This window comes from Lissotriton vulgaris, chromosome 11 (genome assembly GCF_964263255.1).
Source record: "Lissotriton vulgaris chromosome 11, aLisVul1.2, whole genome shotgun sequence".
Lineage (NCBI taxonomy): Eukaryota > Metazoa > Chordata > Amphibia > Caudata > Salamandridae > Lissotriton > Lissotriton vulgaris.
The window spans coordinates 547,983,629-548,002,827 of record NC_141699.1 but is presented as its reverse complement, the minus strand read 5'-3'; the positions used below and the strand labels follow the sequence as shown (position 1 = coordinate 548,002,827).

The 19,199-nt window shown below is 43.8% G+C and overlaps 1 protein-coding gene across 8 annotated transcripts in view; it reads left to right on the top strand.

The window, feature by feature from the left end:
• RHOBTB2 (Rho related BTB domain containing 2) overlaps positions 1-19,199 on the top strand; it is a 274,730-nt gene that overhangs the window by 229,950 nt on the left and 25,581 nt on the right. For all 8 annotated transcript variants that reach the window (XM_086943612.1, XM_086943613.1, XM_086943614.1 and 5 more), the window contains 4 exons: positions 2,894-2,997; positions 3,295-3,480; positions 6,199-7,190; positions 12,919-13,037. In XM_086943612.1, the coding sequence (XP_086799738.1) occupies positions 2,894-2,997; positions 3,295-3,480; positions 6,199-7,190; positions 12,919-13,037 (1,401 nt within the window). The remainder of the gene's footprint in view (positions 1-2,893; positions 2,998-3,294; positions 3,481-6,198; positions 7,191-12,918; positions 13,038-19,199) is intronic.

The window sequence follows — 19,199 nt, the reverse complement described above, 5'->3', positions numbered from 1 at the left end:
ACATGGTCGAATATCCAGCAAAACAGGTTTAATTAACCGATTTCTTAGTTCCTTATACAAAGTACAAAAGAGAACAAGATGCAGGGTGCATTGTGAAACCTTATTATTACAAGGACAAGGGGGTAGCCTCTCACACGAACCCCCTTGTTTCGGAAATGCGAACAAAAAATGCAATGTATTTAAACGAAATCTTGTCAAATAAAAGCGCCATTGGGTGTGCATAGTGAAGGATAAATAAAACTGATGCTGCAATTTACCCCTATTATATGATGTTTGTTCAGTTTCTTTTAGCATGCCCAGGGTGCGCCACTGCATTCTTTGCCACTATACTCTGCAACACTGTATGCCAGTGCCCTCTACATCAGTTCATTTTACTCTGTTCTACACCACTCCACGCCACTGCACTTTACTCTGCACCACTGTACTCAACGCAACTACTCTACTCTGCACCTCTCTACTCTACCCCACTGCACTCTGTCACTCTACACTACTGAACTCTGCACCACTCTACTCTGCAACACTGAACTCTGCACCACTCTACTCCGCACTACTGCATTTTATGCCACTGCACCTTACGCCACTGCACTCTATTCCAATGTGCTCTGCATCACTGCACTCTATGCCAGTGCAGTCTAAAGCACTATATTTTACTCTACAACAATTTACTCTGAACCACTCTACTCCACTGCATTTGCCACTCCACTCTACTTTACACCACTATACTCTATGGCACTCTACTCTGCATAGCACCACTCTGCATCACTCAACTCTGCTCCACAGCACTCTAATTTGCAAAACTCTAATTTACGCCACTGCATTGTACGATGCTGCATTGTATGCCACTGAATTCTATGCCGCTGCACTCCACGCCTATGCACTCTACTCCAGTCCACTCTATGCCACTCCAATACATAACACTCTACAACGCTCTACTCCACTGTTTGCCATTCCAGTCTGTAACTTTCAACACCACTTTTCTCTACGCCGCTAACTTGTAGCAAAGTAAACAGTAACAATGCTGGTGTACGACATGGCTAAAACACATTGGTAAAGCCAATGTAACTCTTGCATAGGCGAGACCTATTGGCTTTGCCAATGCTTGTTATAAATTAAGCACTGGACTCAGCCTATGAATGCATTGGCTGCAGAGAGCCCCATATTAAATCTGTCGACAAAATCAACCCTTATGGCAGTAAATTATTTGGTTGGGGTCTTTGTCAAGGCTGGTATACCAGTGACATTATAGCTGTAGCACCTTTGAGGGTAGAAAAAGTGAATTTCATTCCATTGGGAGCATAAAGCTACTTGAAGGCTTACATTTAAATGAGGAAGGTTTCCAAACTTTAACAGAGTACTCAATTTGGACATCACCCTGTTTGACTGTAACTCAGCAGCGCCTTATACTGCAATGCTTGCAACTTGCAGTAGAGTAATATTTCACAAGAGTTTTCAGGTGGATCCTTTAAGCTCCTAATGTGATGTATTTCCTGCATTAGCCTTCCTCCCTTGCATGTGTCTTGCAGCACCACCCTCTCTCAGAGTGCTAGACAACTTAGAGCAGGGACTTCAGTTACATTACAAACATACCAGCAGTAAGTAGTGGGTACTTTTGACTCCCTGCTGCCTTGATGCATCCCTCAAGTGCTGCTAACATCAACACGCCGCTAGTGTTACTTCCCTATTTGAACCCTTCATGACTAATGTATATGAGGCATACACCCGCTTGTCGAAGTAGCACTCTGCCCATCAAGCTGGTTTCTGTACCACACAACTCTATGACCGTCAGGTATATTAACTTTCCAATACTTTTCCAATTCTTTTTGTAAAAACAACTAGAATTAGTCCATAAAGCTCATCATTGTTTCTTCAAAACAAACTGGCGTCTTCCTCATTAAAAATTAAAAAAATCCAAATCAGTGTTACGAGCAGTTAATTATTTAATCTTCATGACAACTTATTTCGTTTTCTGCTTGCCATTCTCCATTGTATTTCGGACGTTTGGGCCCTTCTTCAAGCGGCATGAATTATTTAAAAGGCTTGTATATCACAGAACAAACTCAACCTTAAACTTTTTTCACGTAGACCTAGTGCTACATATTAGCATTGCCTCAATTCCCCATGCCACATTCTACTGTCCAGTGGGGTTTAATGCTTCTCTCCCCTTTTGAAGTGTGTGGTGTTCAGTCATGCATTTCAAAGAGACAAGTTAGTGTCTTGTGGTGCGTCTTCCTTCCCCCATGTCCTGTGTGTGTGACCATCAAGCCTTCCAGCAGAGCCTTCACACTCCTTCTCAGTGACCTACCGTACACAGGTGCTGTCTATGTTTAACTCAAACTGCATGTGTTTGACCTGAAGGCGTACTTCTACCCACCATGTTACTAAATTATTGTAGATCGCTGTTCTCGCCCGCCTTAATTTCCCACTAGCCCCCATGCAAAATATATGGCATGCATTGTTGATTTGTCCCACATAACTTTGTATAGAGTAAGAACTTCAATTTGGAATATATACTGCTATTTCCCTCCACTTTGGCCTTGAGGGATACCTCTACTAAAATGAGCCCTCCACAGTTGATTTCACATAAATGACACTGGCAATGCCTCTTTGTCACAAACCACTTGTCGCGTGAATTCCAACAGTACTCCTACCGCTCCATATGGTACGAAACATGCAGCCATTCTGCTATTACTGTGTGTGATCTTTCTGTGCCGCACCTTTCCTGCCACAATCTTTATCACCCTCATCATTTCCATCCTGCCCCAAACAATGTGCACAATTCAATAAAGAGTATCTTCCTCCCACCTCTACCTTTAAAACTAAGGTTTAGTGCCTCTTCTGCTTTCTTCTGCCACATTGTGTATGACCCACGGCTATGCCTCCTGTTCCTCCATAGGTGCTGGAGCGGTCCCGGGATGTGGTTGATGATGTCAGTGTGTCATTGCGCCTTTGGGATACATTTGGGGATCACCACAAGGATCGAAGATTCGCATATGGCAGGTAATATTTTTTCAGAAATTGATCATTATTTCTCTACATAATCGAGAAGACATTCTGGAAAACAAAAGGAGGCCACTTTTCACAAAATTTTCGCCTAAGCCTAAAATCACCATAGAACTCTCTTGTCCCGAAACGAGTCGTTATTCAATCCTGTGGGTCACTCGTTATTTGTGAGAGTCCCCTACATACTTCGCTTGTGGATTTAGCAAGGTGGAACATCTATTTGTTCTTGAAGGACTGTGGGAGAAGATTTAGTGTTGCTTGCTTACATCTTCTGCATTGCCTTTCTCTCCTCAGGTCTGATGTGGTTGTTTTGTGTTTCTCCATCGCTAACCCGAACTCTCTGCACCATGTCAAGACCATGTGGTATCAGGAGATCAAGCACTTCTGCCCCCGAGCACCCGTCATCCTTGTGGGCTGCCAGCTTGACCTACGTTATGCTGACTTGGAAGCAGTAAACCGTGCACGACGACCCTTAGCCAGGTGAGGCATGGATAAGGCATGTGTGGCAGAAGACATTGTCTGTGGCAGGTGTCTGGGGTTTTCTTTGAAGTGCTGGAGCAGAAGTGCCTGTATGGGCTGTGTGAGAGTTAAAAAGGTTCACAAGTCCCACTGCAATCAGAGTTGTGAGATGCTTTGGAATATCTAATCTGTTAGTGTGGGTCTGTCTAAAATGTGATGTTTGTAATAGGACAGCATGAGTTCAGGCCTTAGTTTATCATTATATGTTGATGTGGTCACAGACTAAGCAAATTTGAAATCTTCATTTGAGGGTCAAAGATTTGAGGTTTCCAGTTGTTAGATGGTTTTGGTGAGCAGCGCCACTGGTGAGTTCACTCATTCCTGTGCATATTTTGAGAAAGCCTTAAATTGGTCACCCGCTGTGAATTTGGGAAGTCCATATGTCTCTGATGGAGTGGTTCTGTACAGAGAAGTAAATCTACTTAGCCTGTGGTTGTGCCATTGATCGGCTCCAAGACATTTCATGATGAAGTTTCCTCTAGATGCCTTTAAAGAGATTACGTATTTGACTACTTGTCAATCACAGAGCAAAATCATAGGTGTATAAAAATTATCAAATTACTTTTGCCTGGTGTTCAAGACCTTCATCACTTTTTTTTACCAAGAGGGGAGAACCTTCTCCTCTGTTTTTTATAATTGCCCCTTTCACATTCATGCCACACCACCCTCCATTCTCGCTTAAAAAGTAGACCGAGGGAGCAGGATAGGACTTTTCCGTAGAATGAGAGGCTGAAGAGCTTAGCAGGACTGACTTCAGCCTCTATCTTTTTGCCATTGTCAGTCCTACTCCGCCCCTCGATCTCTACTCCAGCCCATTAATGTAATTTCCTCATCCCTCTCTTTTCCGGCCCATTCAGATCTCTGGCCTATTTTCTTGCTTGTGGCCTAGTGGATAATTAATTTAGTATGACAGTGGTGAGAGTAGGGAGTGAAAGAGGTGTGGATTAGATTCAAGATTGTCAGTAGCTTGGTGGAGGGTGAAGTGATGAAGGCCTGACCCGTCCCCACAAAGGCAGTCCACTTACAGACTTCCCCCTCCTCTCTTCAGAGAAACTTGTTTTATAGCCACCTTCTCAAGCATTTCACTTGTTTACAGGTAAACATTGATGGAAATGCACCATTTGAAGGAAAGAATGAAGGCAAATGTCCTCTACATATGTACTTCAATGGATTTACCCTAATAACTTGACAATAAACACCAATAACATTTTGGCTTGTGATTTCACGTCAGTGATTTCTACGTAAAGTAATTGTCGTGGCAGATATCTCAATGGGATAGGTTATGGGTAAATCCTTAATGGCCATCATAGGCTCTTCAGAGGAAGCAGTGCCTTCGAGTTCTTAGGTCTAAGTTGCCCACCTTCTGCAGCAAATACACCCCCCTTTCTTTCTCTCTCCTAACACAGGGCTCTTTACTCATTCCACTTGTCCCTCCTACTCCCTACACACCAAACCTTCACTTTCACTCCCTAATTCTGCCTTTCTCGATAAAGCAGTAAGATGACTTAAATTCTTCTGTGAGCTTGACCTGCCCACTGCTCGCCCATGGCAGTGAAAATATTTGCATTGCATAGTCTTTTATTCTACTTCAGCACTGGAGAACCAGTAAAAATGTTCACTGGTAGCCACAAAAAGGTAGAGGGTTGTAATATATGGGACAAATGAGAAGGTCACTTAGATAATGACAAGAAAATTATATAATTCTTCCTCTCCTGCCGTTTCAGGCTAGGAAAATCATGATCGAGGCCCTTGTACTATCCCGGCTGGACCATGGGAACGCGCTCTATTTAGGTGCCCCTGTCGCCACCCTTTCCAAATTACAGACTATCCAGAATTGGATTGCAAGACTCTTACTGTGCACCCCTAAACACCAGTCGGCCAAATCTGCCCTGAAATCACTCCATTGGCTTCCCGTCCAGGAGAGAGTCAAGTTCAAGTCCCTGTGTATTGCCCATAAATCTCTATTCAAAACTGGTCCCCCCATTCTTCATAATATAATCCAGCCCTATGAGGCCAACAGAAGCCTGCGATCCAAAGCTATGAACCTGGCCACCATCCCTAGGATCAGGAAAGCTAGAAGTGGAGCCGGCAATTCTCGCTCAATGCCGCCAGACTCTGGAACTCCCTTCCCCTCTACCTGTGAGCAGAACCCAACCATCTCTCCTTTCGCAGATCCCTAAAAACACTACTTTTTCCTTAACTGGCTCCACACCTCACTGCTGTTACTGCAAGCGCTGGGATGCCTCCAGGTAGCCATGCGCTATATAAATGTTACTCAATTTCAATTTCTCAATTTCAGTAATTGGCATGCCTTGCTATGCCTTGCCACTATTGCAGCTTTTTTAATGGGAGATTGTTACTAGGCTTTCTGTGTTGTGGCTTTAGCCATGGCAGACCTATATAGGTTCTTTGTGTTGAGTTTGAGTTGCAGCTGGGTGTTCGGTGTGGAGCACTGGCTAAAAGGTGTAAAAAATCTGGGTCTCAGTGAAGTAGATGTTATTTACATGTACAGAGAAAATGTGAGTTATATTGGGCAGTGCATGAGTGGGCAGTATCTTTTTGATCATATTAAAGTGACTAGTTGTGAGCAGCCGGTTATATCTCTGAACATCTTTGCTTGCTAATATTCTCTTTTATTTTGTTCTCTCTGATTATAATATTCTGAATTTTCTGTTACAGACCAATCAAGCTCAATGAAATCCTCCCACCAGAGAAGGGCCGGGAGGTCGCCAAAGAGTTGGGTATTCCCTACTATGAGACAAGTGTGGTTGCGCAGTTTGGGATCAAAGACGTCTTCGACAATGCCATTCGTGCTGCGCTTATCTCCCGTAGACACCTCCAGTTCTGGAAGTCCCATCTCCGTAATGCCCAAAAACCTTTGCTCCAAGCCCCCTTCCTGCCACCCAAGCCACCGCCACCCATCATTATTGTCCCAGACCCCCCAACCAACAATGATGATCACCCAGCCCACTTGCTGGAGGACCCCATGTGTGCTGATGTAATACTGGTGCTACAGGAGAAAATCAAAATATATGCTCACAAAATCTACCTCTCCACCTCCTCTTCAAAGTTCTATGATCTGTTCTTGATGGACCTCAGTGAAGACTTGCAGATTGGAGCCGGCTCTGGGGAACGGACATTTCATCAAGATGACCGTCAGGGCAGAGACCTCATTAGGGCTGCAAGTTTCTATATCTGTGATAGTACAGAGGACCTCAGCTGTAACCAGCCGTGCCTTAGAACTTCTACAAGTGATGGCATCCTGAAGGCCAGCGTGGGCGATGGTGAGGTGGTGGGGGAGCAAGGGCTCAAACGCCGGAGGAGTCTCTCCTCCTGGAGTCGGGCATTTATCAGCATCCAAGAGGAAATGTGTGATGACCCCTTCACCTTTAAGTCTCGCTTGATGATGGTAGTTAAGATGGATCCGTCTATCCAGCCTGGTCCCTTTCGAGCTGTGCTAAAGTATCTCTATACAGGGGAGTTGGATGAGAAGGAGCGCGACCTCATGCACATAGCCCACATTGCTGAACTTCTGGAGGTTTTCGACCTACGAATGATGGTGGCGAACATCCTGAACAATGAGGCCTTCATGAATCAGGAGATCACCAAGGCCTTCCACGTCCGCAGGAGCAACCGTGTAAAGGAGTGCCTCGCCAAGGGGACTTTCTCTGGTAGGGCCTATGCTTAAGTCACAAGCAGACTTTTTTTCTTTTTAATATTTGCAGTTGTATAGTATATGCTGGTCCAGGGGCCTAGATTTATGTGGGAGCATAAAAGCAGATTTCGGCCCATTTTTTGAGTTTATTAAATAGATAAAGTGGGCATGTTTTTACCATTATGCAAAGACACAATGCTTAAATCTGAAACAAACTGCTTTAGTATGAAGTAAGTGAAACAATAGTACGGACTCCTCTTAGGACATTTAGTAAATTGTGGTCTTGGAAATTTACTGAATGTTGCTGATTGATGACCGTTCTTAGATGGACATAGGTACAGTGGCACTGTTGTGTAAAATGTAGGCAGTAGAAGTGACAAGCAACTCTCTTTGGGTTCCTCTCTGCCACCTGGGCTCTCAGAGCATGAGCAGCTCACTGCAGAAGCCCTTCAGGTTTACCACTGATTCTGCTGGGAGATATATTTTCCAGGTTCAGATGCTTTCTATTCTTTATATGAAATACCATAATAATAACAAAATCGAGCTATGTACATTTAAAACACTTTGAAGTGAACCTACACCTTTTAACATTTTTGGCCCAGCTTGTATCGGATTCCATCTAGACCAAAGGGCACAGCAAGGATACTGTTATTTTACTCCTCCTCATCTGATTGTTCTGGGCCATAGCCCGTTTTATATTTGCAAGTTGATCAGGTTACTTTGTTCTTCTTGACATACAGTCTACACTGTATCTTCCCAGATGGTGGCCTACTTATCATCCTTGTTTGTAATTTGCTGGTGGACCCTTTTTCTGTAGTGACAGTTTCTCTGAAATTGTTTAGCTTCATACTAGAAATGTTCACCCCAGTCTGTTTAACATCCTTAAGTCATGGAATTTATTCTGCTCCTTGCTTAACATTGGGCGGGGCTCAAGGTGGTGAAGCCTTTCTGTAAATGGGCTGGTCATGCGTGGCCTGCTCTATATCAGTAAGAAGAGAAATCTATATATTTTGCTACCTCTAAAATAGCATAAAACACATAATTCTAAAACTATAGAGAATGATTTCCATTGCCATGATGCTCTCCTGCTCCCCCGCCTTACTCAACAAAGCATAAGCAGAATTTGGGGAGTAATTTCCAATGTATCATGCATTCATGTTGTTATTCTTGCCACCAACATTTCTCTTGTTGCCATTAAGATTAATTTTCTGGTGATTCATTCATCTTAAGGCACTTGTGATGAGTCCGCAGACACATTTTGGAATTTTGCATCTATTCCTAAATCTGATCTGCTAGCTCTAGCTTAAAATGTGGCTCACCTCTGTGCAATCAGGTAGTTGAACCCGGTGACGACCTCTTCTGTCCACTTCTCTGTTTTCTTCTCAACCTTTCTTTTGCCTCTGGCCTCGTGAGGGCCAACTTTAACTGTGCAATGTGCAATCCTCTTTTAAATAAAGCCGAAGGTCCCTCAGTCTTACTTGAGGAGCATCACTGTTCATTTTTCTGCTTTTTGGAGAACTTGAAAGCACTGGATTCCGAGTAAGCACGCTTTCACCCGGTTGGAGGAGGAAGAAAGTCCATGCTATTTAGGCAACCTAGGGGTAATGGCAGTGTCCCTGTTTAATGTTGCTCAATCTCTCTGTGGCTTTCGACTCTAGTAATCATGTGTTTCTCATCTCAAACCGCCACCACATATAGGATTGTGACGTGATATTAATCTTCCACCTTTTATACTACCCTCTCACCCCTCCTTTAATGATACTGCTGATCTCTTCCCCACCCTTCCTTTTCCCTCCTTTAATGATACTGCTAATCGCGTTCAGCTTTGTTGGCCAATGTGGACTGGATGAGTGATATGTCTTGCAAGCTCAAATTAAGCAAGATAAAGGTATTGGTTTAGAAAACTTCAACACCTGGCCTGCCATTCTGGACCGGCTTACTTCTCCAGACTTAGTAAGGAAAAAACAGTAGATTATGGTTTGCCTCTCTATTTTTGCCTGCATTTGCAGTTAGTGCAGAATTCTTCTGCCAGGTATCTTTTTGGTGTCCAGCATTAGCACGCTACTTCATATCACCCTGAATCGAAAAGAGTAATATCAAAGATGTTTGAATTCTCTATTAGGCCTGTGGAGCGATTGCCATCATCTTCATCCAGGACAGTTTGATAGCCTATTAGCTTCAATGTTGGCTTATGAACTTTATTTTGGCTCCCCCTTTATATTCATAGAATCCAGTGCATTCACTTAGGTGGATATGTATTTTCTTATTTAGTGCCCCAACTTTGAAACTCAAGGACAACCTCTTTGACGTACTCCGGACTACATGAAATTTCAAAAGAGCCTCAAAACATTTATCCTTTTGTTTCTCCAAGTCTCCGTTTATATCCTTTGCTGCTTACTACTAAGAAACCCGACCCGGTAGCAGGACACAAATAAGTTCCTGAAAATCCTGTATCTTGCATGAGAAGTGCTTTTTGCTCATCAAAGATACGGGCTTCTTCTATGAAGTCACGTGAGCCCTTGTTGTCCATTAATGAGGTGTTCCTGAATTTTGTTATGGCTACTTGGCAGAAACACCACTTGGTTCCAGTGGTCTTGAGGCTAACTACAACTAGTATTATTGTCCATCTCTCGGCCCTCAGGATTTTTACTGCCACCTCTTCCTAGAATGCCTAGTATCACAAGATTCTCTGTAAAAAATAAAACTGAATGGATTCCCTTACCCTGTTGACATTGGAATTCAAGAAGTTCAACAATTTGTGTAACAAGTAATTTACTTTGGACAAAACAAAGCTTTTGCACGCTGTCCAGATATATTCATGCCTCATAAAGAATGACTAGCCTGGTTACTCACCATCTTCCATTTCTCCTCGGGGACCTTCTGCCAATCTAATCAAAAATGGCATATATAATACTAAACAAAACCTGTTATCAAACTAATATGTGCTTAGTACATGGCCTGCTCCAAGAGCATCAGAACTGTTATAGCATACGATTCATGTATGTATTATGTGGTTTCATTGGCAGTGTGCAAGAATGCCTCATGGACATGGCTTGTGATGGGTAGAGATTGTTTTGCTTAAAGTGAAACAATACCTGTGGAAGATTTAAGCGAAGTGGAGACCCTGCTCATGCTTTAAGATTGATTTCAATAGTGAGACCTTTCCATCCGCAGTAGAAAATAGTTTAGGGATACAGTTGGCCATCCTTTTCTAAGACAAAGGTCCCTACCACAACACATTCTGCCCTACCCTCAAATGCGAACATCTTAAAAAAGGAGGGTTTTGAAAAAAATAGAGAGAATGCCAAAGGCTGTTATTTGAGATTCTTCTTAGTCCTAAGAAAGAGTGGATTTTGGATCTTCCCTTTCGAAGTACATGTTTGGGAAAGCAGAAATTTGAGATGTTGATGCTTGCACACATCTATCAATCCCTTAATAATATAATCAGGATTCGTTCATTCCTTCATGATGCACTAATTGACAATTGGCAAGAGGGCAACATTATTAATAGGCAGCCCTTCAATTTGGCTTAGCTCGGCTCTCATAGTAGTTACTGAAGTCGTGTCACTGGCTGCGGCACCCCTCAGAAGGCAAGGGACCCCAGTATTTCCTTACCTAGTATATTAACTGATAAAGTTCACCTTGCCGCTATCTACTTGTATTCACTTGCTATCCAGGAATAATAACCTCCTTAACAGTCATTGCTTCGCTCTAACCCTGGGGAAATCATGACTGACTCCAGGCAAAGGATTACTTCTAAGCACACTTCTATAGTCCAGGCGCCCAGGCATTTTGACATCAAGGGATTCATACTTTCCAGACATTGTGGGGAACCATTATGGACAAATACAAACTTCTTGACTGGACTGTGTGTTGTTCTAGCACCACAAGTGGCACTGACATGGCTCTGAGGTAAAAAGGACAGGGCTAGGTAGTCTTTGTTAAACTCTGAGATAAGGAACAGAAAAGACACAGACTTATATTGTTGAGACTTACTGCTGCTTAGTTGATGGAGAACCCTTCAGTGTTTGGGAAAACGGTATTCTGCTCAGTCCATAAGAACATACTTTTATGTGGGAAAAAGCAGACTTTTAATGTGTTTGGCCATCATTTTTGGCACGTGGCCAACAAGTGAGTTGGGAGGGAACGCTTCTTACATTGCATATGGTCCCTTAGCTAGCTTATTTTGGAGTGCTACTGAAGTTATTTGATTGATACATAGAATTATGTGGGAGTATGGTGTGGTGTGATAGTTTGCTTTGTATCTGTAGCCCTCCAGACTTCAGACCTTTTTTGGTTCGGTAGGCAGACTGCGAAGCACTGTGGTGGCAACAACCCCACCTTCAGGAGCCCTGTGTCAGCCATCACTCCCAATTTAGAGTTAATGGGTGGGGAATAGTCGGCGAAAGTACACCCACTGCTGCAATGTGTGCATAGTCAGCATTTTTATTTGTTTCTTTCCGAAACAAAACCAAAACACTAAGGATTCTTTCTGAAAAACAAAACAGTCAATTCCCTTGACACACAATTAGATTTGTCATCACAGCTTGGGGGACATTGTCTTTTTTACCTCTCTGAGTTTGTGGCCACAGATGGCAAGAAATAGGACGGCCTTCTGATGCCCATTAAGCTAGTGGTATTGTGGGGACTGGTCCACTGGATAGATGTTTCCAGCATCAGACCCAGGCTTTGTACGCACATTAGGTTTGCCACCTTTAAATGAGGCAGAGAGAGATAGACAAGTGGGTGGTCAGATTCCCTTTCACCACCCTCCTCTACTGTGTGCCCTTAGTCTCCATGAACCCTCACACACACGTCTCAGAACTGAAGCGCCTCCCCTCACAAGATTTAGTTTTAGATTTAGATGTGCTTATTCTTGAGGCTAGATATCATGATTGTGGCTATCCTGAGGTGTCCAGCTATTTTCTCAAGTAGTATAGAAAGTAATTTACTAAAATGTATATCTGCCAGAAAAATGTTGGAAATAGAGCAAAGCCCTGACCTGAAGGGTCAGTGAAGATTTTAAACTCTGGAGACGGAAGTAAAATATTTGTGTACAGGACAGCCAGGACTGTTTATTTGACTGCTTATCTGGGGGTTCTGTACTGGCCCAGCATGTCTTTACTATCAAATATAAAGGACTGTATGAATAGTGTGCACGATGACACCAGAAAACCTGTCACTTCACCAAAATGAATGTGCAATAAGAATTTGGCCCTCCAGATGAGGGTCTCTTCAGGGCCAAGATACAGGTTAGAAAAACGTAAGAGTAACAGTTTTCTTTACCAACTCCTTATTTACTGCTTTAAATTTCAGTTTAGTTATGAATTTAAAAATGTTGGCTTAATAGTTGAAAACTCATACTTTCATTACACTGTCTACAAACCAAATTGGGTTGGAGCTGAAAAAATCTGTTTAATTCCAAACTTTTAGGAAAGGGGAATTTTCATGAGATTAACCTAGTTCGATTGATTCTTCTGTGGAGTGGACTTTGATGTCTCCAGGATATTCTAATCCTATGCACTACATTTCTCTGAGCTCGTTTGTAATCTCATGGTTCTCTAAGCACAGCCTATTTCTTTATCAGCCTGCATGCAAGTTTGTAGGGGCCATTTTTGTTTGTTTCGTAACTGATCCACAGGCAGGTTTCTTTGGGGTATGTTTGACAGGCAAAAGTCTTTGTCTGAGTAGCATTTGGTGCATGGCAATGTCATTATAATTAGTATACCTCTGACCTTTCACAGATGTGACCTTTGTACTGGACGACGGGACCATCAGCGCTCACAAGCCGTTGCTCATCTCTAGCTGTGACTGGATGGCTGCCATGTTTGGTGGCCCCTTTGTGGAAAGCTGCACGCGAGAGGTAAGTACTTGGTTATGTGGAGAAGGGGGCTGAGGGTTCAATATCTGGTTTTGCAGATTTAGGGCTCAGTGTGCTTTCCTCAAAGTGTGTGCTTTGGTCAAAGAAATGTTCAGATGGCAAAGATGTGTCCTGTTAGTGCTTGGGTGTTCTACTTGGAGGCTGAGGGGGTACTGGGTGAGGTGATATGTCGTGCTGTGTGTGAGGTGTCCTACTTGTAGTAATGTTTGGTACTGGGAAAAAGGAGGAGGTGAGGTGTCTGGCTTATGAGGTATCCTGGTAGGGGGGTATCCTGCTCGAAGTAACAAATGTGCCCTTCTTTTGTGGATGTGCGAGTTTCCTTCTTTGATTAAGGTACCCTGCTGTGGCAGGTGGGTAAGGGTATATCTATGAACTGTGTTGTCTGCCAGGGCAGCAGTCAGCTAGCAGCCCCCCTCCCTTAGCTGTATGTCTCTGGCTCCTTCTATAAATAGCAGCTGGAAAGTAGGACTGATGAGGAGGCGTTTTACTCAGCAGCATCATGCATCTCACCAAGTGAGAGGGGAGGGCAGCAGAGGCTTTCTATAAGGGTTTGACACTCGACACCCAAAGAATTTACTGGACTAAACCCTCCTGTCCTGTATCCAATACAAAAATACTGACTGTTTTTTGAGGTCTTTGAAATTTAATAAATGCAAACTCAGTAAATGAGGATATTTATTCAATGTAGATTTTTTCTTAAGTCTCAAGGTATTATGTATTAGGGACAACACCTTTTTCACAACAAGTCGCTATTTCAGGGCCAAATACGTATGATATTGTTTGTACAAATGCAAATAAGGACGACTTAACACTGTTATTGTGATGTAGTTTTCAGTAATATATTCTTCATAAATTCCCTGGGTCCAAAGTGTGCTATTATTGCAATATAGTCTTCTTCTATTATTCCTAAACGATCGAATCAAACCGGGTGATCGATACGAAGTGTGATATTTGAAATGTGTATTAGAAATAGCAACTGGAAAGTAGGACTGATGAGGAGGTGTTTTACTCCGCAGCATCAGGCATCTCACCAAGCTTGGAGGAACGGGGCTGTGAAGTGTGCCATCGGTTCTAGGTGTGTGGGGGTAGGAGTGATTGGAGAAGAGAAAATGGTAGAAAGCGAGAGGGATAAGAGAACAAAAGTTGAAAAGAGGGAGTTAGAGAATTTAAGAGAGAGGGAGAAAAACGTGAGCAAGGGCTGAGAGAGAAGAAAGATAGGAAGGAAACAAAGAAGGTTGTGGCATTAGTGAAATGGGTAGGGAGAGAGAATGAGTAAGGGAGAGGCGATAGATATACTGTATAACAGTGAGAGCAACAGTGTAAATGTGAGTAAGAGAGAGAGAGAGGGCATGCCCTGGAGGGTATCTGCATGACCCAGAGCTGATATCATTAATCCCTGTTAAGCTCAGGCGCCTGAGAGGCACTAAATCCCCTAAATACCCCAAATCTGGGTTTAGGGGGGACAGAAAATATTCTCCATCCACAGTCTGTTACCTGCAGGTACAGGCTTAGTGCAGAGGTGCAGTACACTCCCTCGTGAACCTCAGGGGGGCTAGGGAGTTTGAATGCATGGCACTTTGTTATGAGCCTCGCAACCAGTGGGTTCTGCTGCCTATCTAGAGTGATAGGGTGCCATGGGAGGAAGGCAGGGGTTGGGGACGTTTAAAATAATAATATATATTTTTTTAAAGATGTACTTGCTGCTCAGACGGCCACCTCTTTTCTCATCTCGTCGCCGTCGTACCAGAAAGGGATGAGCCCTCAGGGCACAGCCTCCACACCCAATCCAGACATTGTTCTCACATGAGAGCAGCGCCAGGATTGGTCTGAGCAGCCTCATTTGCTACTCAACGGTGCATTGGAGCCTGTGCCTTTTCTCCAACCCTGCTGTGTAACACAGCAGGATTGGAGAAACAAAAGTGAGCATGTGTGTTGGCCGGCGTAGGACGGCCGGCCAAGCACACATACACACTTATGAGTGCCCTCTACTCCTCCCTGACATGCTCGACCCGGCCCCAACCTGTAGTCGTTGCGGGGTTTGGACAGACAGCATACATAAAATGTAAATAACTGTGTTATTGTCATTTTATTTTACTGTCTGCTGGCGCGGGCTGTGGGGTGACTTCCCTCCTCCATCACGTAGTAGCCACACCTGCTTGAAACAGCAAAGGAACACAAGGCGAAGCGAGCGACGTACTAAATCTCATAGCCACCCCAAAACTAGGCATAGGGGTAGCAGAAAGTATTCTCCACATGCTTAATACAAAACTACAGTTCAACGCCACATGAACCTCAGGGAGTCAGGGTGGTAGAATGCTGGTGAACCTAGTAATGAGCCTCGCAACAGCTCAAGAACCTGCCTTGTGGGAATTCTATGTGAGAGGGAACATGTGGGTTTTCTGTTCAAGAGGAATGTGGACAGGACATGATGGGAATTCCAAGGCTGTGGGGAGAACACCCCTAGTTTGGGTCACATGCCTTTCCTACCTTTCCTCACAAGCTGCAACACTGAGCCCTTACACATGTTTACTGTGCAGATTATCTAAAGTTTGGGACTACCATTCCTTTATGATCAATGTTTTACTGCCAACTGCCCTTGTACTATTTGACGCATCTTTCCAGGTGGTTGAGGACTTGTTATTGGCTAGTTTGTTAGTGAGGAGTGAACAACACAATTGCTTCTCTCTAACAAGGCAATTACTTTGAAGGGAGGAGACATCTGGGACCTTAGCCAAGAAATCCTAGTATGAAAGATCCTCCCTTTTGAGGCGAAACCCACATTAAATAAACCTGAATTTGCATTTTGGCATTCTATCTATACTATGATACCTGCGATCTATCTCTAGTGTACTCTCTGCTGTATAATCGTAGAGCGAGTGTGAAGGATGAGCTAACGTCTCAAAAAACTAACATCTGATGACTTTGCACATAATTAAAGACCAATGTCTTCTGCCAAGCTTCTGGTGTGAAGTGACTTTTCACCCATTCCCTATGGATAACATGTAATCTGTAGCACACATTGGTCACATGACCTTGTTATTAAACAATAAATGCATAAATCAAAATTATTAGGTGTATGCACTTAGCAGGTGAGCTGACATTTTTGTGGTAATAAGTACAGGTAAAAGGCAGCTTCTTCACAGAAGAGAATCTGTTTAGCACCTGACCTACATAGGAGCTGCCTTGCACCTGACCTGTGCTGCTATGCCTCAACCTGGGCAGGTCTGTCTGATCCCTACTCAATAAGAAGTTTCTCCCTGGTCCAACTTCTTGTTACTCTAAACTACAAGGGGCCTCGGGGGGAAAGGAAGAGGGTTTATACAGGCCGCCCCCCACTCAATACATCTTAGACAATCAGTGGCCTGCCCTTACACACTATGGGGTCAGAGACCCCTAGTTATTTGTATGTTAATAAGATAAACAGAGGGTATAGTACAACCTTCTATCTATATGTGCTAAATAAAGTCACCATTTTACAAATAAAAAGGAAAAACTATAAAACAAGTAGTGTGTGTGCGTGAAACCCACGTGCTAATCCCACACCTCACTAAACCTTTCTTCAAAGGAAAAAAGGGGGAGGGGGGTTGGCAGAGCCTTACGAGAGCAACACCCGGGGGAGGATATGACAGACTGGTACTCGCCTGGATCCTCACGTTTTAATCAGCATCTGCCAACCAGTAAAAGAATGGGGATAAAGACTGTGCATAGAAAAGAAAAAACCTATATGTGCTCTATGTGTTAGTGACCCACTGTGGTATACCAAAACTCCTGTGCTCAAGATCTGGCCCCACCACCATAAAAAGAGCTGAGCTCCACTGGCAACTCTAACTTTATTCTGTGCTGTGTGCCCGCTCTAAATAAAAACAACCAACATGTTTCTTATCTGATTTTCCTTTACCGGCAATTTCATCAGAGTTTTTTTGGGTCAGCGTGAATCCTGCACGTCTGGATTCTCCCTTTATTGTACCTGTGATTGCACATGGGATAAAATCACACACATACACACATTTACTCACTGTGTCTTGCTGGAAAATCAGACTGGCAACTGAACACATGGCTTTGTTGTAACATTCATACATTACCAGGTGGCCTTATGAGGTTGAGCCTACCAAGCTCCCGTAGAAGAATCTGGGGTGGTTGGACCCTTTAACTTGGAATGGGTTCCACGGACCGCCCTTAGGTCGGTATCTAAAAAGATGAATAGAAGGGCATAGTGGATTTGTGATTTACATATCCCCCTCATTCACCCTGCTCATATAATGCTGCAGCCACTGTGCCCATATCGTAGTATGCTGCAAGCGTCTGTTAATCTGTGCCCGACTCTTATGGCCCAGCCGGTACTGCTAATTACAATGTACCGTTATCCAGTTTGCAGATTTGGAAGCTCATCCCATGTGCAATCACAGGTACAATAAAGGGAGAATCCAGAAGTGCAGGATTCACTCTGACCCAAAAAAACCCTGATGAAATTGCCGGTAAAGGAAATTTGGCGATGAAACATGTTGGTTGTTGTTAATTAAAGCGGGCACACAGTACCGAATAAAGTTGGAGTTGCCAGTGTAGCTCAGCTCTTTTTTATGGTGGTGGGACCAGATCTCGAGCACAGGAGTTTTGGTATACCACAGTGGGTCACTAACAGAGCACATATAGGTTTTTAGGGCTCGCCTGCTGTGCGCATGCGCACAGCTGGCGAAGCCCTATAGGGGCTTAAACAGCATTTAACCAAGCACGATTCCACTGGCGATTTCTTGCAGTGCATGTGCTTTTTAGGTCATTGCGCAAGCGCAAGCCCTAAAAAGCGCTTGCACAATGCCACCAGCCACCTGCCTGCCTGCCTCGCATTACCACATCAAAGGCAGCTTCTCAGCGTGCGCTCATCCCCTAATTATTCACGGCCGGCCGGCCGTACTTTCAGTTTCACGGCTGCCGGCCGTGTCTCCTTTTATGCATCTACTTTAGTTTGCATTTCTCTTCTCGTGACTTCTGGTGACTTGTTTTAGTATGCACGCGTTACTTTTTGTTTACTGTTGGTAGTGGATTGAAGCATTGTATTTCAAACTTTTTTGGCCAGAATCATCTTAGGCGAAAAGTTGTTTTTCTTCTATAGCTATAATCTGATCTTTCCTTAACTTTGCTCTGCCAAAGAGTGCCGCAGCGGAAGAGGATTCACACTGCGTTTGCTTGTCATAAATGCGGGGAGTAGGTTTCCCCACCCTCCTTTTGGTTTGCGACCATTCCACAATGAAATCTTCTTATGACTCAATCCGTTCATTTATTTGTTGAAAACACGCTGGCTACTGTAAGCAAAATCTAAATATCCTGCAAACACATGCCGATCTTTCTTCTTGAGGTGCGACAGTCTTTAGGATTGATTGATGTGGGTGAATAACATACAGTGGAACTGCATTATGAAATAATGGGCAAAACTGCTTCAACGCCAGGCCACATCAAAGGGTTCCGCTGCCCCGCCCCAAGGCTCACAAAAGGCTCTCCTCCCTCCCCACATCAAAGGCATCAATCACCCTCCCACAGGCTTCCCCAGCGCTGCCCCGCCCCCTGCTTCACGGCCATCGCTCACCCCCTCCGCTAGTCGGGTTTTCAATGAAAAGTTTCCTGTAAGTATCTTGTTTACACATCAAGAGTGACATTGTTTTGATATGGCTTGAAAACTCTCTCTGCACTTTAAAAGAAAGGTCTGCGTACAAACATTGCCTAATCTTCACCTTGTATTCATTAAACCATGTTTGCTTACATTCTTTGCTGGCCCACAGGTTTGGCATTGTGTAAATGGTCCCACTGCTTTGTGCTATTTGGTACTGCCTGATGTTTTTGGCACTGTTGCACTTGAAGAAATGGCAGTCCACGGTCACCTTTGAATTGGAATGTGGCACTTTAATGAAATTTCGCCTTTGTCTTTTAATTGGTTGGCCCTAGTCGGGCTCCTTTTACTGCACTAGATAAGGCTTGACATTTTGCACCCGGAATGTTGTACGTGCCTTTGTTTACCCATAGGGCGGGCATTTTGCCCTGAAAGAAATCCTGAATTTTAACAGCACCCGATGTTAGTTCATATGGCTTACCAATAATGCATTCTGCACCTTGAAAGTAATGCTTGTTTACAATCATTCTTGTATTAGCACGTGG